At 40.0% G+C, this 17,255-nt stretch overlaps 1 protein-coding gene across 1 annotated transcript; it reads left to right on the top strand.

Moving 5' to 3' along the window:
- Positions 1–14,200: 14,200 nt before the first annotated feature.
- On the top strand, positions 14,201–15,931 carry LOC115726434 (FT-interacting protein 3-like). Its single transcript, XM_048271824.1, has 2 exons — positions 14,201–14,476; positions 14,755–15,931. Exon 2 carries the CDS (start codon positions 14,867–14,869, stop codon positions 15,929–15,931), a length of 1,065 nt encoding a protein of 354 aa, XP_048127781.1. The 5' UTR covers positions 14,201–14,476; positions 14,755–14,866.
- Positions 15,932–17,255: the final 1,324 nt, after the last annotated feature.

The following is a 17,255-nucleotide window of genomic DNA, read 5'->3' as shown; positions in this document are numbered from 1 at the left end:
TTATGACCAGATTTATGAACAATCCTCGTTTCGAAAGATCTTTAAATCTTCCGACTATGTGATTACAATTGAGGAACGCGACATTCCTCGTAATTCTGCATATTCTTTAATTCCCCTTTTGAATAAAGACTCTGTTAAAAGACATGCCCAAAAATACAACTATCTTCATTTTGGAATGGTTCAAGTTGGCATTAAGCCGCTTTAAAAGGAAGGATTGAACACCTCGATTTTGCTTGTTTTGCGTGACTCCAGACTTTTACGTTATGAAGATTCAATTTTGGCAACTATTGAGACTTCTTTGTGTAATGGACCAATTCATTTTGATTGTTTTCCTAACTTCTCTGTTTCTTTAAGAGATAAGAACATTTTGAAGTCACTAGTTTTGCAAATCAAGACCCATAATTATGCGATAGATGACGGATCTATTCCACTTTCTCTCATTTACAAAGTACATTACAAGGCGATGAGTTCTGCTTTTGACGTTCACTCTTTAAACTCGACACCAAAAGGTGAAACCCTACTTTTGACAACCGACATTAAAAAATCAAATTGCATAATTCCAAAGTCCATTTCTTGGAATGACATTGTTTTGCCGGATCAATGGGAAATTGAAAACCCGATACCACGTCTCATTATCCGAAACGAAAATCCGACGAACATTTTTCAACATCCTGATGGAAGAGTGACCATCCAATTTCCTCGACGATCTTTTGATTTCTCAACTCATGTCTCTTCAAGACCTTCTTTTTCCAGTTCTTCTTCCCGTAGATCTATTGATTTAAGACCGAATCTACCTCATGTTATCACTATTCCAGTAAGCAGCCAAGGTGATTCCATTTCTCAAGCACAAGGACATGCAACTCCAAGTGCTCCTCCTTTAAATTCTAATTTAAACATTAGCGGTCTCGACACAGGCTCAGGAATTGCAAGACCCGTTTACCAACAACGGGATCCGGGATCTCCCGAACCTACTCCTTCCCAAATGGAGCAAGACGAAGATCCCGATCTACATGCTTTAGAAAAGGATTTTGAACCGCACCGAATTGTTTTAAGCAAAGAATTTAATTCTGATTATAATACTGAGATTAGAAATTGGTTTTTTGACAAATTCAAAACCCAAGCTTTAAAAATCAAAGATCAATATTATGAATTCCTAGGACAGTTAGGAGAGCATATGTTTTTCTTTGATTGGTTTGAAAATCATTTTCTTGAACAAAGAGAGGTTTTTAACATTAACAAAATTTTTAAATGGAGATTAGATGATGGTCATGAGATTGAATCTAATCACCCCCCTTTGAGAAAAATTAATATTGATTATAGGACTTAGATCATTCCAACTGCACCTTTTAAAAAACCTTGTGACGAAGACAAGGATTTCAAACCAGAAAAAGAATTCAAAAAAATTATTGAACAAAACAATTTTGCAAATCAACATATCCACACGATAGGAGAACAATTGAATAGGATCGAAACGACTCTCGATTCTACGATCTCTCCTCGTTCATTATCCAATCCTATCCAGCCTGCTTCTTCTTCTTATAATTTAAAACAACCTCTTTTTAAGAATTTTGAGATGCCAAAGAAATTCAAGCAAAGAATTTTATGAAGCCCTTCAAGAAAAAGAAATTTCTTTTTAAGAGAAAAGGAAAGAAAGCAAAAGACTAAAAAAATCCTTTGTTCCTCAACCAGTTTTGAGCACACCAAAGGTTGAAAAACCTTTAACTATTTCTAGTCCAAAAGAAGTTGGCGTTTTAGATTGTGATCAATTTTCTCCAAGAACTCAAGATTTCGAAGATAGTCCTCGGATCAACAGGCGTATCTTGGAAAGAACCCCGAAACTTTACTATTCTCGAGCCACTCCTCCGATCTCGTCAAAGAAGAATCTTCGACTAGATTCCGGAACAAATATTCTCGCTGACGCGATTTATGAATGGAACATTGATGGTGTTTACGAAGCAAACTTAATTCAAGTTTTAAATCAAATGGTTATACTTGCAACAACTTACAAAACCATTCCAGATTAAAGAGACCAAGCAAATTGCTTTTATGATTATAGCCGGCTTTTGAACAGAACTTTAAAAGGATGGTGGGATAATTATCTCATCGAAGACCAACGAAACCAGATTTTGAATGCAATCAAAACTCGAAGAAAACGCAGGCTGTTCGATGACCAAGGACAAATGATCCAAGACGCAGCTTTCAACTTTAATCTATTCTATTTCTCAACATTTCATTGGTGACCCTTCGTGTTGTTCGTGATCACAACCAGGACCTTCTTTCAAATTTAAAATGTAGATCCTTAGGTGAGTTCCGACAATACAAAGACGAATTCTTCCAACGTGTTTTGCTCCGACCAGTAACACTTTTAAGGGAAAGAAATTTTTTGCCGGTCTTCCTATCCTTATCGGAAACCAAGTCCGAAAAAAAAAGAAAAAAAGGTGGGAAAAAAATACTTTTAAATCCCTTTTTTATGGTGTACTTGTTTCCTATTTTTTTTAGAGGTGTTTCGAAATGTGTAATAACATTAAGTTACAAAAAACAACTTAAAAAAGAAAAATCTCTCGGTAACAAAGGATTAGGAGACTTTTGTAGACAAGATGACCCTTCTTATGACTTTTCTTCAAAAAAGACCTCAAAGTGCAAAGGAAATTTCCCTCTCGAGAAAACCGAACAAAAGAAAAAGAAAAATTTTACTAGAAAACCTAATAAGTTTTCTAAAAAAAAAATTTTGACTCAAAAACAAGTTGTGAGAAAGGATTTCTCTAATTTCACTTGCTTTAATTGGGAAAAAGGGACATGGAAAGGACCCGAAAATTTTGCAAAGTTTTCAAAAGAATTAATGAGTTGGAATTAGAGGAGGAAACCCTTGACCAGTTAAACCAACTCATGATTGATTCGAAAGTGAGACCTCTTCGATTTCTCCCGAACCGAGGATAATGACGATGGTCTCCAGCTTTGATGAACTTGCTAATCTTTTTTACTCCGATATTGAGGAACCTAAGGACCCCGAGAAGGATTCAAAGGTTATTTGCATTTTGACTAAGGATGAAGAAGAAATTTTAGATAAAATTGATAATCTTTTCCGATTCGAGATTGCCATGAATTGTTTTCAAAAAAACAAAAATTTCCACTTTAAAACCTTTTGACAATCCTTACAATCTAACCCGATATTTTGAATAGAGGAAAGAAACAGTTTTCTCGACCAACAAATTCTAATGATCTCGAGTTTGAGATAAATGAATTAAAAAAGGAAATTCGTTTTCTCAAAATAAATCAAATTGAGCAGCATCAAGAATTTTTAGAATTCAAGAAACCTTTTATAGAAAAAGGAAACCGAAATAGGAAAACCTCAAGAAGAAACAGACCATTCATCTTTTCTTCACTTACTTTCCCTGAAGGTTCTCAAAGAAATGGATAATTAATATTTCTATTAAAATCCATGATTTTGAATTAAACACTACTGCCTTTTTTGACATCGGTGCGGACTTAAACTGCATTCGAGAAGGTCTAATCCCAACTAAATATTTTGACAAAACTTTTTGAAGCATTGAAAACTACTTCGGGAGGACATTTGAACATTCGCTATAAACTCCCGAAGTTTTGATTATCAAAGACAATATTTCCTTAAAGACTTCATTTTTATTAGCTAAGGACTTAAGACAAAATGTTATTCGAACCCCATTTATTAATTTAATTCAACCCTTCATGGTAACTCGGGAAGGAATTGAGGTCGACATTTTGGGAAATAAAATTACTTTTCATTTCATTTCTAAACCTCGGAGGAATTTAAATATTTTGCAGGAACAATCTATCAAAGAGATTAATTGTCTTATTAGAGATAAAGAATCTCACCTTTTATTTTTAAAAGAAGAACACGGATTATAAAAGGATTGAACAGAGGATAGTTCATCTTGATATAAAACAAAAAATCCTTCTTTTAGAAAATAAATTGAAAAGAGAAGTCTATTCCACTCTTCCAAATGCTTTCTAGAATAGGAAGCGACATATTGTTGATTTACCTTATGAACCCGAATTTTTCGAAAAAATATCCCTACCGAAGGCAAGACCTTCACAAATGAATTCTGAACTTTCTGACTTTATGAAAAAAAAGAAATTGAAGATCTTTTACAAAAAGGTTTAATCCGAAAAAGCAAGTCTCCATGGAGTTGTTTCCGCTTCTTTCGTCAATAAAAAAAAAACCTATAAAAAATAAAAACCTTTTAATTCTTTAAAGTTCATACCGATCCCCTACCTAAAATGGACCTTCGCCAATTAAACAGATTGTGTCGTTCTAAGATATTTTCTAACATATTTGACATGAAATTTGGATTTTGGCGCATTCAAATTTCGAGAAGGACCGTTATAAGACGGCCTTCACCGTGCCTTTGACCAATTTGAATGGAATGTTATGCCCTTCGGATTAAAGAATGCCCCTTCTGAATTTCAAAGAATTATGACTGATATCTTTAATCCTTATTCGATTATATCATTGTTTACATTGATGACGTTTTGATATTCTCTTCTGATATTGATTTCCATTTTAAACATGTTAATCAATTTTTGAAAATTACCAAACAAAGTGGATTAGCTTTGTCTCCAACAAAGATTTTGTTATTTCGACAAAGATTAGATTTCTTGGACATTATATTGAACGTGGTACCATCATAAACACCATCAAATGCTCGATATAAAGACAATTTTTCCAACAAATCCCAGACGATATTAAAAGACAAGACCCAATTGCAAAGATTTCTTGGATCTTTGAATTATGTTATTATAATATTTTTTAAAAAATATCTTTATCCCAAATTTTATTTTTATTTGCAAACCTTTTCCCCAAAGGTTAAAGAAAAATCCAGTCCCTTGGACTAATTTACATTCTAACACTTTTCGCAAGATTAAAACATTGGTCAAAGAAATACCTTGTTTACATCTTGCTGACCCCTTTGCCTTTAAAATTGTAGAATCGATGCCTCCGATATTGGATATGGAGGTATTTTAAAACAAAAGAATGACCTTGGAAAAGAACAAATTGTGCAATTTATTTCTAAACACTTGGAATGATACCTAGAAGAATTATTCCACTATTAAAAAAGAAATCCTTGCTTTTTTTTTTCCATTTGTAAATTTCAAGGTGACCTTTGAACTCCAAAAATTTCTTTTAAGAATTGATTGTAAATCCGCAAAGGACATTTTGCAAAAAGATATTTTAAATATTGCCTCTAAACAGATTTTTGCACGATGGCAAGCCATCCTCTCCGTCTTTGACTTTGACATTGAATTCATACACGGGGATTCAAACTCTTTTCCCCTTTTCTTCCCTCAATATTTTCTAAGAGAAAGAATCCCCAACCATGGCCCCTAGAAAAGACAAAGGCAAGAGCAAAGCTCCCCCCCCAGCCAAATAATTCGCAATTAATTAAAAAATGACCCCCATCCGAAGCCGGCTTCCCGGACCAGGACAACCATCCTCGACTAAATTTTTAAAACCAACAAGCTTAGAAGAATCACCCTCACCCTTATCCATTACAGGAGGTCCCTTCACCCTTTAAAACCAAAAAATATTTTAAGTGAGGTGGTTCTTCCCACTTCGAGCCCCCCAAAACCGTTAAGAGTAAATCTAAATGGTTCCCCAAACACCGGGAGAAAATTTTGACAGCTTGAAAAGGGTTTTTACCACAAAGACCCTTATATTTTTTGCAAAAATATGTTTGGAGAAAACCATTTTTATACTCCTCATGACAATTTGAAGACAATTGATTTTTTTGAAAGAATTTTGGCTAAACACAAAATCGTGTGAAATTTCAACATTTTGCCGATAATCGAATCCGACATTATAAACTACTCCACTCGCAAAGATTACAAGGGTCATCCACTTTGGTTTTCTTTTTGCCCCTACCTATAATTTTTAACCCCATTTGGTAAATTTCTTTCTCATAAAAAAATCAAGACCTACTTTTACCTATTTTGACGATCAACAAGCTTGGTGGAATGCCTTTTTCAGACAGGAATCCCAATAGAACACACACATGGTTGTTCTATTTTAAAGACAATTTTGACATTACAAAACCGCAACTCCACCGACCAACACTACTCACATGACAATAATAATAACAATAATAATAATCTTGTGGGTTTGTGAATAGATGGCGAAAACTACTAAAAATCCTGATTCAAACAAAAAGTTAGCCACTGCCACCATACCACAACAAGTATTACGAGTCCGTCCAACCATCCATAAGCTTCTCGGCCAACCGACCCGTTCCCCCGCAATTCATATATATATAACATATCTTTCTTCTTCTTTTTTCCAATAGTCGAGTTCGAGAGTAACCCACTAATAATCCAGCCTTATAATTGAACCATTCGGTGTTACTCTATCACCTACCAACCGATCATTTCGAAACCCATTCACGGAGTTCTTGGCCAAGAGCGTAGACAGCTCTGCTTTCACTTCCTACAAGTCCCACAGCAACCATAGCAATCCGGACCCCATACTACGCCACCCACAGTCCCTAGCCAGCAGGCTCTACCGACTAAATCGACATGCACGAGGTTCCCTTTGCAGTACAAATGTTCACTACTACCCAACCCAACCATCCCGTAGCCGATATTCCCCCTCCCCGATTCATCAACGTCGACCCCATTGCATAGTTTAGTAAGCAGCTTAGAGAGGCGACTTACCTTAGGGCTTGTGACCATCGCCCTAGCTCGCCGATTGCTGTGGAGTGCTCGCACCTGACTCGACGAAGCCGCCGGACCAGCAAGAGGGATTCTCTGTGGCGACCCAATCGCGAAGGGAGAGGAGGAGAAATATGGGTCTGCTTCATCAAGCTTATGCCCTCTAACTGGACCAAGTCCAGCTTGAAGAAATGGCTTACCTTCGTTGCTAGGGTGAGAAAATTTGGGCCTAACTTCCTTGCTGTCCGTGGGGCACTTGGGCCTTGCCTTTTGCGGCCTGTAGCTATTAGCAAAGGTAAGAAGGACCACCAATCAATTGGGCTGAGTCGGTTCTATGTGGGCGGAGTTCAACTTCCTGTTTCTTGACCACCATTTGCTCATCTGGCCCACTAATGAATCCAATTCTTGATCATTTCGAACTATAAAATGGGAGCATTACATAAGAACCTCTTGCTCCGATATCACGTGAGAGTTTATGGGACTACAGCCAACTATTTTAAAAACTTAAGCTGTTGGATGAAAATGTGACCGTCATACTTAAATATTACCTAGATTATCCAAAGTGTAAATTGCTCGGGTGCGTAGTGGGTACATGGGGGAACAAAATATGGCAACACGAAATGCCACTTGTACCAAACAATAGAGGTCCACTCGTTTAATCATGTGATGAGCATAAGACATGATTTTGTAGTCACAATAAAGATATCATATGTCATATGATGTGTTTCAAACGTATCTAAGCCACTGAGTTTCAAATTCAACAAGAGTCACATTTTTCCACTTATGGTTTCCATCACAAAATATAATCATAAAAGATATATCTTGCGTAATTAACGTGGTTATCCATATGGGAACGCTCGGGTTGCTCATTTTAGTGTATGGGTGTGTTCCCATGTCATAGGATATCCCGGGGTCTACACGCCTTGTGAGAGACGGACTCATTCTTATAACATATCTAAAAATTCAAGGAATCTAATCATCGCCTTGGTTTTTAAATTGCAATGGAGAGATTAGTGTACGTGTTTCTTTCAACAAAAGTTTCATGAAAATCAAAGTCCAAGCATAACTCCAAGTCAAGTCAACGTTTATCAATTTTTGAATATGTTGCCGATGGGCCCAAGCGAATCGGTAAAATAGTCGGAACGAAGGAAAGGAAATCAAACACCCGATTTATGTGGTTCGGTCCAAATATCGAAACATGCATCCAAGGAAGAGAAATAAAGAATTTTATTATAGAAACAAATGACATAACGAGATTATAATCACTCGAGTACTCAAACACCCTCTCGGTATTTTCTAATCCCTAATTACACTCAATAACTCGCACAGTATTTAATCTCTCATAATTCCTAATGAAATATCACTCGAGGAATTATACAAATTCTATTCACGAGAATCTAACTAGCTAAATCACTAATGGACATAATTACAACAAACAAATCCTCACGAGAAGAACTCTCTCTTCTCTCGGCCACCAAATGAACTTGGCGCACCCTCAACGTTGGACGCCTCTCTCTTAAATGGACCCATTAAATGGCAACAACTGCCCTCCATTGTTCACGGCATGCCATGTGCATTGTGATAAAGAAGGAGGGAGGCAAGTGCACGTTCATGAGTCTTCTCCCCTTTCTTTGACCCGTGCATCCATCACATCACTTTCTTCATCTTCCCCTTTGCTGTCTCTTCATTTATGGCTCGCATGTGAAGAAGTTCACACGTATTGCTCTTCTCGTTTCACGCTCAAAGAGTCCAACACCAATTTGAGACTCTGCCTAATAAAAGAAAAGATGCCTCCTATTTATATTAAATGAAAGCAACTATATTGGAATTTCCATTTTTAGGAAATCCGCCTTCTTTGATCATCGTTAATCAAGCGCCCCTCTTTTCTTTCTTTCACGGGCTGGAGCTTCCACACAGTACATCGAGTCGGGTTTCGTTTCGGACTCAAACTCAAAGCATATTTTCAACAGAATATTTGCTTGTTCATCTTCAGAGCTAGTCCAGTATAGTAGACTCTCATAGCTTGAAGTTCAAACTAAGAGGTGTTTGCCTTTGCCTCCTGCTATAAGCCGATAACATGGACTGATGCCATTTCCTTTTTCTCCAGCTGAACGAGTGTCCGTGTTTTTTTTTTTTTTTTTTTTGTCAAAATGTCCATGTTGATTCGTTTGCATTTACTTTTTTTTACAACAAGTAAATACCGTGTGTTTGCAAAACTACAGCAACTGTGGCAGGACAAGCCCACTGCACGTGTATTTATTTCACGAAAAATTCAAGATTTTAAAAATATTTTTCGAAAAATGATTGGTTACATCTCTTCAAAAAATGAGTCAACCGAAAATTGTTGGAGAAAGGATTTGATTTGATACAATTGTGGTATTGATACAGTCTATCCGCAATGGAATATTGTTAGAATATTCAAGAGATAAATTAGGAAGACAATATTGTGTATATCTTTTCTGATCTCTTTTTTGTACTATAGATACACTGTTGCACATGTACAATTGATTCAGAGAAATATAATGACAATTCTTCCATATTTCTAGTTTGCAAAACAAGTCAGGACTCTCATAGTTCACACTTTGTGAGACCATGACAACCAGCCAAAATATAAGTTAGAAGAAGCCTCCAACTCACTTCGAAATCAAGCTTCGAATCAGTGGGCATGGTATTCTGATTTCTGGGTAATATATAGTTTTTAAAGGGGCTTATTAATTAACAATATCGAGACCTAAATTTGGATACATTAATTGGGGAAAAGTACAAACAAAAGTCCTAAATTTGTTGCATTTGGTGTCGATTCAGTGATCATAAATCTTTCAAATGAATCAATTCTGTCTTAAATCATTTGCATTTATGCCAATTGAGTCTATCCGGCCAATTTTAACTAGAAATCGCTGATGTAGACACTAACGTCCTACGTAGTGTGACCGGCATTGATGTTAACATTTGTTAATAAAATTGTAGTAGTTTTTTTTTTTTTTTCATTTTGGCAGCAAGGGTCATGGCCCTAACCAACGGCCAGTGAGACCCTCATCGGTCGAAATGGAAGGAAAAAATTGTTAACAATTCATTTTTTAAAAAGATCATTAAAAATGTCCATATCAGCGTCAGCCGCATCACGTATAATAACAATTGTCCACGTAAACGATTCCCCGCTAAAATTAGCCCGATAAACTCATTTGACACAAATGCAAATTCTTTAGGACTAAATTGATCAAGTTAAAAGGTTTATGACTGAATCGTCACTAATGCAATAGGTTCAAGATTTGTTTTGGTACTTTTCTTGCACACATGCAACATATAATATCAATCGTTGAGACTTGTTTCAACATATTAACAAAAATTGATTAATGGATGTCAAAGCAATTGAACCTGAGAAAAGGACGACGACAACTGAATTATGGGAAATAACAGGCTTCTCCATCTGGTTGACAATGAGATCTTTCAATTACGTCAAGCTAAAGGTGTGCAAAATAACTGGAAACTAATGACAATCGGTCCAATTCTTGATTCTAGATTGAAACTGTCCACCTGGATCGCACGAACCACTTAAATACTTATTATGTATGTATGCATACACATATATTATATAGGAAAAAATATTTTAAAATAATATTAATAATTATTTGCGTCAAGGCTAGAGGTACCACACAGGGCGACCGTCGTTGACGTTAGTGATTTTCGGCCAATAGGATTAAACTGGTAAAAAATGAAAAGATTTAGGACTAAGTTGGCAAACTTAAAATGATTAGGACTTAATTGGGAAAAATACGAAAAGATTATGACTTTGACGATTTTCCTCATATATAAATGTGTTTTTGAATTTCAGATCTGTCTCACAAGTCAAGCCTTTTGGCTTTTACTCATTGGTCCTCACCTTATCCTCCACCTCCTCACACACGATCTGTCTCAAAACAGAAAGAAAACCTAGCCCTCTCTCGCTTCGCCTTAAGTCACTCTCGATCACCTCGCCTCTCAGCGAGTTAGTTGAGCTCTCACCTTTGTCCCCCACAGTCGCAACCTCGCCTCCCTCTTGCAGTCTCGCTCATCAAGCTCTCGGTCGCTTCGCCTCTCAACAAGCTAGTTGTGCTCTAACCTTCAGCCCTCACGATCGGAGCCTCGCCTCCGGCCCTCTCTCACGGTCGGCGAGAGATTTGATCTTTGTGTATGACAACACTAACCAATTTCTGAAATCTGAAAAAGACTCTCGGTCAGTGGAAGATTTCTTGATATGTCTTGTTGACGGACTTGCGAGGCTAAGAAGTAAGGACGACAACCTAAATCAGTGGACGATTCTAGGGTGGGGACCGCTCAGCCTAGAAGAACTGATCACCCCTACCTTAAACCAAAATCAAAAGAGTTCTTTTTCTGGTGCGACACCATGCGCAGCCAAAATTGCCTCTGTCCCGTCACGCGCGCAACAAAGCCAGAAAAAGCAGACATCCCTTTCTTCTTCTCTAGTGGACCAACGGAGCAGGCAAAACGAGCAAAGAGAAAAGGCCAAAACTTTGAGTACCAAGGGGAGCTTTCACCGGCGGAGTGCTCTGCATCTCCAGCTTCATTCGGCTACAAACAGGAGGGAGAGCGAGAATAAGGTCTGGTCCGAGGGGGGCGAAGCTCTTCAGAGCTTAGCTCTCCAAGAGAGACACAAAAAAAAAAAAAAAAGAGAAAAAGGAGCCTGTAGAGCTCCTTTGAGTTGAGCTCCCAGAGAGAAAAAACAAAAGAGAGGGAGCGAATCCTGGTGAGACCGACAAAGAGAGAAAGGAAACAAGAGCTCAAAAAGAGAGTATGGGAGAGACTGAGGAAAACTGAAGGAAGGAAGAGAGAAAGAGGCCAGAATTTCTACTTCTTTTTCTTTGTCTGCCCATCCCTCCATCCAGGTTTCGACTGTAGCTCAAGTGCTAGTTCACAGGCTCTGGCAATCCACATACCTCGGTAACCAATGACACGACAAGTACCTCGTCGACGAAGTTCGAACTCAACAAAGAAATCCAAACCAGTCGAGCCGGACTCTCTAGACGAGAGATGCTCAACATCACCTAAAACTCAGAACTCACTAAGCGGATTCTCAAAGTCCAGAATCCTCATGGCCACATAATGCGAAAGCTTAAGTGCAGCAAAACCCGACGAGGCATTGCGCAGAAAAACAGAGCATCGTTTCGTTTAGGAAAAAACGCGGTGGGGTGGGGACGAAAAAGCAGAAACGAGAGAGAGGACGAGGAATTCGAGATTCTACACAAAAAGTAAAAGTGAACACAAAACAAGAGGGAGGATTAGGGGGCAATTTCGGGATTCTGGTGCAAAAGTGAAACAGATATTCCTCCTCAGTCCTCTCTCTCTACGCTGTACAGTGGACGCCAGTGTAACACTTGTTTCGTTCGATAATTTTTGCTTTTTCGGCACCAAAGCAAAAAGCGCGCACCGATAGAGGGCTCGCACGTGCCGAGGCCCGACCGTGGTCCCACGCACGCTCGAGGCGGGACCCACCGCCCTGTACCCAACGGAGACAAGGGACCAGAAGGAGGTGCGAGAGAGAGGGAGAGAGAGAGAGAGAGGGGTTCCTGTGTGTTGTTATTCCCGCAGATCCGTCAGATCCCACCACCCCACCAAAGGCAAAAGCCCGTCTCTCGCTTCAAAGTTCTTCACTTTCTCTCCCCAAACATTTCGTTCTTATCTCCCAAAAGGAGAGAGAAAGAGAGAGAAAGAAAAAAATAAAATAAAAAGGGAAGAAGAGGAAGAAGAAGCAGAAGGCGGAAACTACTTCCATTACAGCAGTTTTTCGTTGTATAACTCAGTCTGAGAGTCTGCGATTCTCCATCCGTGGTTTCTAGGTACTTTGTTTCATCTTCCTCTGTTGATTTTATCAGATTCATCTTCTTCTTTTTTATCACGGGCTTAAGCCGGATGGTTCTGTTCTTTTATTTTGTTTATCTTCAGTGCGTACTAGTACTGTCCGTACTTTTTTAGTTCGGCAAATCCTGGAATGTGCCTACTAGGCTGTCAAAAAAGCCCGCGCCGGCCCGGCTTAAAAATTAGGCATATTCTCGGACCGGGCTTCGGTACTGTTCCGAGTAAGGCTCGGCCTGAATCTGCCCAAAAGTGAAAGGAAGACCCGCTCGAGCCCATGACCAAGCCGCTTGTCTTGATGAGCGGCTGCATGCAAACACAGAACTCCCCGATATCTCAATCTCTGAATGACTTTCCGACCCAAAAAAAAAAAAAAAATCTCCGAACGACTCGAAGGCGTGTCGTTATCGTCGATCCTGCGAAAGGGTTCATACCGAAACCCTACTTGAAAAGCTCGAAAGGCATTGCTGCCAAGACCCCATCCTCCGTATCCCTAACTTGCCCGTGGCTTGATGTAGAGAGCTCTTGCGACCAAGCTCGGATCTTTCTGGCGAAACCATCAAGGAGGGCCCCCGACGATGAGTCTCGGAGCACCTCCCCACGACGGATCCTCCGGTGCCGATCTTCCCCAGCAAGGCATCTATGTTCACCTTCAGGTAACCTTCCTTCGGTGGAGTCCATCCTTCTCGACGGTGAGCTGTTTCCTTGCTAAAGGTTGCGACTTTACCGTTTTTGCTTAAATAACAGCTTGCCGTTGCTTCTGCGGACGCGATTAGGGTTTCAGAATTGGGGGTTTTCCTTCGGGACACGGATCGATGGAGAGTAGTTCCGATCTTCTATTAATTCTTGCAGACATTGGTCAATCCTTTGTTGCTGTGGATGTCCGAGAACATATGTTCGACCCTTTGATTTGAGGCAACAACCTCCGACCGGAGGCCATTCCCTCTAACCTGAAGCACTAGCAGAGTGGCCCCTCGGCCATAAGAAGGGGGTTTCCACGATTTTTGGGAGGAGATACGATAGAAGGAGAGAGATCAAGAGAGAACCCCAAAAGAAAAAAGAAAAAAAAGGAGAGAGCAGGTGGAAAGAAGGAAGCTGTTCAAGCGGCAGAAGCACTCGAGGGAGCATCGTTGAAGTCTAAACCGGCCACTACTCCACCACCACGGCCTTCTCCATCGCCAGCTTAACCAGAGAAGCTGGGCACATGAACGAAGACACTTCCTTTCTTTTTGCATATGTTTTTCTTTGGAACGATGAGCTCAAAATGTGCCGCTGAAGATTTTTTTTTTTTTTAAAGCACTATGGGAATCTTGATTCCAAATTCTTACAAGAGAGAGAGAGAGAGCTGACCCGATCCGACCCGAAGATTTGGGTCATATGTAATTCGGGTTCGGGCCGGGTCGGGCAGGGCCGAGCTGGGTACTATATAATTTCGGGCCAGCTCGGGCCGGGCTGAGATCCGGCCCGACCCGGCCCGTTGACACTCCTAGTGCCTACAGATTCTTGAAATGCTTTCCCAAAAAAAAAAAAAAAAATTTACATGTGCAGAGACCTGAACAACGCTTTGTTTTCCTGCTTGTTTTCCGAGAAAATATTCGTGCGGTTTTTTTTTTTTTTCACTCTTTCTTTATTTTGTAACCCGGAGACTCTATGGTATTTTCAGCTTCAGAGAGAGAGACCCCTTTGACTACCCTACAGACAGACAGTCATTCAAAGCACATTTAAAGTGCTTGATTTATGCTTTCTCGTGAAGGCTGTGACTGTGAGGTTTCCATTGATTTTGGGATCGTTTTCTTCCCCCCTCCTTTCCTTTCCTTTGGGTTGTTTTTGGTCGTCCACCGTCAGTGAATGAAGCGTTAGTTTGAGCTGAAAATCGAAGGTTACATGTTCTGTTCAGCTACATTTGCTTATGTTCGAAAAGGGTTTCAGTCTTTCAGATCTGAAGGTAAGTGGAGCGATTTCTTGCAATCTTTGGAAATTTATTGTCGATAGCATTCGAATTTCTGCATTTAAAGTAGACGTTTCAGCCGCTTGGCCTGTTGTCTTCTTCAACCCGGTTTATGTCTTTCTATTGAGTTCATAGAATATTGACCAATCTTTCTTTCTCTCTCTCTCTCTGAATGATATCGTGATTTGGCTCTCATTTTGAGTTCGCCGATAATATAGGTAACGTATTGTTTCCCTTACTGTTAACGGCTAAAAAATCTGCAGCCACATTTTCAGGTTTTTGGGAGCTTTTCGAATTCGAACTGGGTCATTGCTCGCTGACTGCCATCTGGCTAACTCATAAGTTTGCGCTATCCTGCATACTGTGTTTTGCCCCATTTGAGCCAAGATGATGCAGAGGCCTCCCCCTGAAGACTTCTCTCTGAGGGAGACCAACCCCCATCTCGGTGGTGGGAAGGTCTCCGGTGACAAGCTCACAAGCACCTATGACCTCGTGGAGCAAATGCAGTACCTCTATGTCCGTGTTGTTAAGGCCAAGGACTTGCCTGCGAAAGACGTCACCGGGAGCTGCGATCCTTATGTTGAAGTCAGGCTCGGGAGCTACAAAGGCCCAACCCGGCACTTTGAGAAGAAAACGAATCCCAAGTGGAATCAGGTTTTTGCTTTCTCAAAGGATCGGCTTCAGGCCTCGATGCTGGAGATCACCGTCAAGGATAAGGATTTCGTGAAGGACGATTTCATGGGTCGAGTTCAGTTTGACTTGAACGAGGTCCCAAAGCGGGTTCCGCCGGATAGTCCTCTAGCGCCGCAGTGGTACAGGTTGGAGGACAGGAAGGGGGATAAGGTGAGGGGAGAGATAATGTTGGCTGTTTGGATGGGCACTCAAGCCGATGAAGCGTTCCCAGAAGCGTGGCATTCTGATGCAGCTACGGTTAGCGGAATTGATGCTCTTGCAAATATCCGTTCAAAGGTATGTCTTTCCCCTAAGCTTTGGTATTTGAGAGTTAATGTTATCGAAGCTCAGGATCTCCAGCCTAGTGACAAGGGTCGATACCCGGCGGTTTATGTCAAGGCTATTCTTGGAAATCAGGCTTTGAGAACTAGAATTTCTCAGAGCAGGAGTATTAACCCGATGTGGAATGAGAATTTGATGTTTGTTGCGGCTGAGCCGTTCGAGGAACACCTGATTTTGAGTGTGGAAGATCGAGTTGCTCCCAACAAGGATGAGGTGTTGGGACGCTGTGCAATCCCGCTGCAGTATGTAGACCGGAGATTGGATCACAAACCTGTGAACACGAGGTGGTACAATCTCGAGAAGCATGTCATTATAGAGGGAGAGCAGAAAAAGAAAGACTCAAAGTTCGCAAGCAGGATTCACATGAGGATATGCTTGGAGGGTGGCTATCATGTTTTGGATGAGTCGGGCTCTAGTCAGGTGGGCCGGGTCTACTGACCCATTCCTCTCTATGTTTCATAGTTAATAAAAAATAAATATTAATAAACTCGAACAAATTAAAAAAAGTAGAAAAATTTCACGAAAATCATAAAAAAAAATTGGGAAATGGCTAGATTAGTCTGGTTTCATTGGTTTTGACTTTAAAAATCCTTGAAAATGACGATTTTGCCCCTTTAGGCAAATTGTCCTCAAAATGGTTCCAAACTTTTAATCACTTCATTCTCTAAACTCCTAGGGCTTTACTAGGGATGTCGCGTTTATTTTGATGCATTTTATCCGTACGTTATTGACTCATTGATTGCGCACATTATATGCTTTATTCACGATTGACAAGAAAGACTAACACTTGCACGATCACTTTAGAAAAACACTCAATTTCGATTCCGAAAGGGCGTCGGTGGCAACACCGGCGTAGCCAAGTTCCCGAACCCTTACTCTCTAGTTGCATAGAATTGAACGGCATCTCCTAATCACCGGATAAGGTCTCCGATCTACCTTTTCCACAGGTTGGTGGCGATTCCTTTTACATGTACACATATACATACTACCCGATCACATTAAGATCGGACTCGATATAACCCGTTGCGATTTGGTAAGGGCCCGAGGGGGCCCGAGAGGGCCCGATAGAATGCACTCGTGAGTTGTGTTAGAGAAGTCTCACATCGGATAATTAATGTGGTGTTGAGCGCTTAATATATCATAATTGGCTCATAATTCATTGACTTAAGCTTTTAAGTGAAGGTGAGTCCAATTAAATATGTTAACAGACTCGGACTTGAACTTATTCTTTGCAATCTCCTTAGTGAATGTATAGGACTTCTGCTACGCATTCCCAATAAATGGTATTAAAGTCGATGGTTGATTAGTGGACCACTCCCAATATATATTAGTGTTAGGTGCATATCTCAATGAAGGAATCTGATGGCCAATGCGGTTTCCGGGCCGGTGGGCATTGTGATGTAGCAATACAGGTCCAATGGGCATTGATGGAGATTTCAAGTTAAGATAAGTTGGTGCGAAAGGATACTTGCATTAATGGGGAGCAACATTGGAGCTCACATGTGACGAAAATTATTAAGATTCATTAGTTAATTGAGAATATGGATAGCCAAATATGGATATTTACGTCTCAATCAGTCATTCGGTATTTCGTTTGGAACGGTTCCTCAATAATTGGAAACCTCACCAAGTTCGAAGTACTTGATCATTGAGCTCATAAAAATTTGGTTGTGGATGATACTATATGGATTTCTCATATTCGATCATTTAAGTACCTCGATATGAATGGCTTAAAGATTGCAAATGCAAGAGGCTTCATACA

This window comes from Rhodamnia argentea, chromosome 10 (assembly GCF_020921035.1).
Source record: "Rhodamnia argentea isolate NSW1041297 chromosome 10, ASM2092103v1, whole genome shotgun sequence".
NCBI lineage: Eukaryota > Viridiplantae > Streptophyta > Magnoliopsida > Myrtales > Myrtaceae > Rhodamnia > Rhodamnia argentea.
Note: the sequence above shows the minus strand (reverse complement) of the source record. Positions and strands in the feature narration are given on the sequence as shown.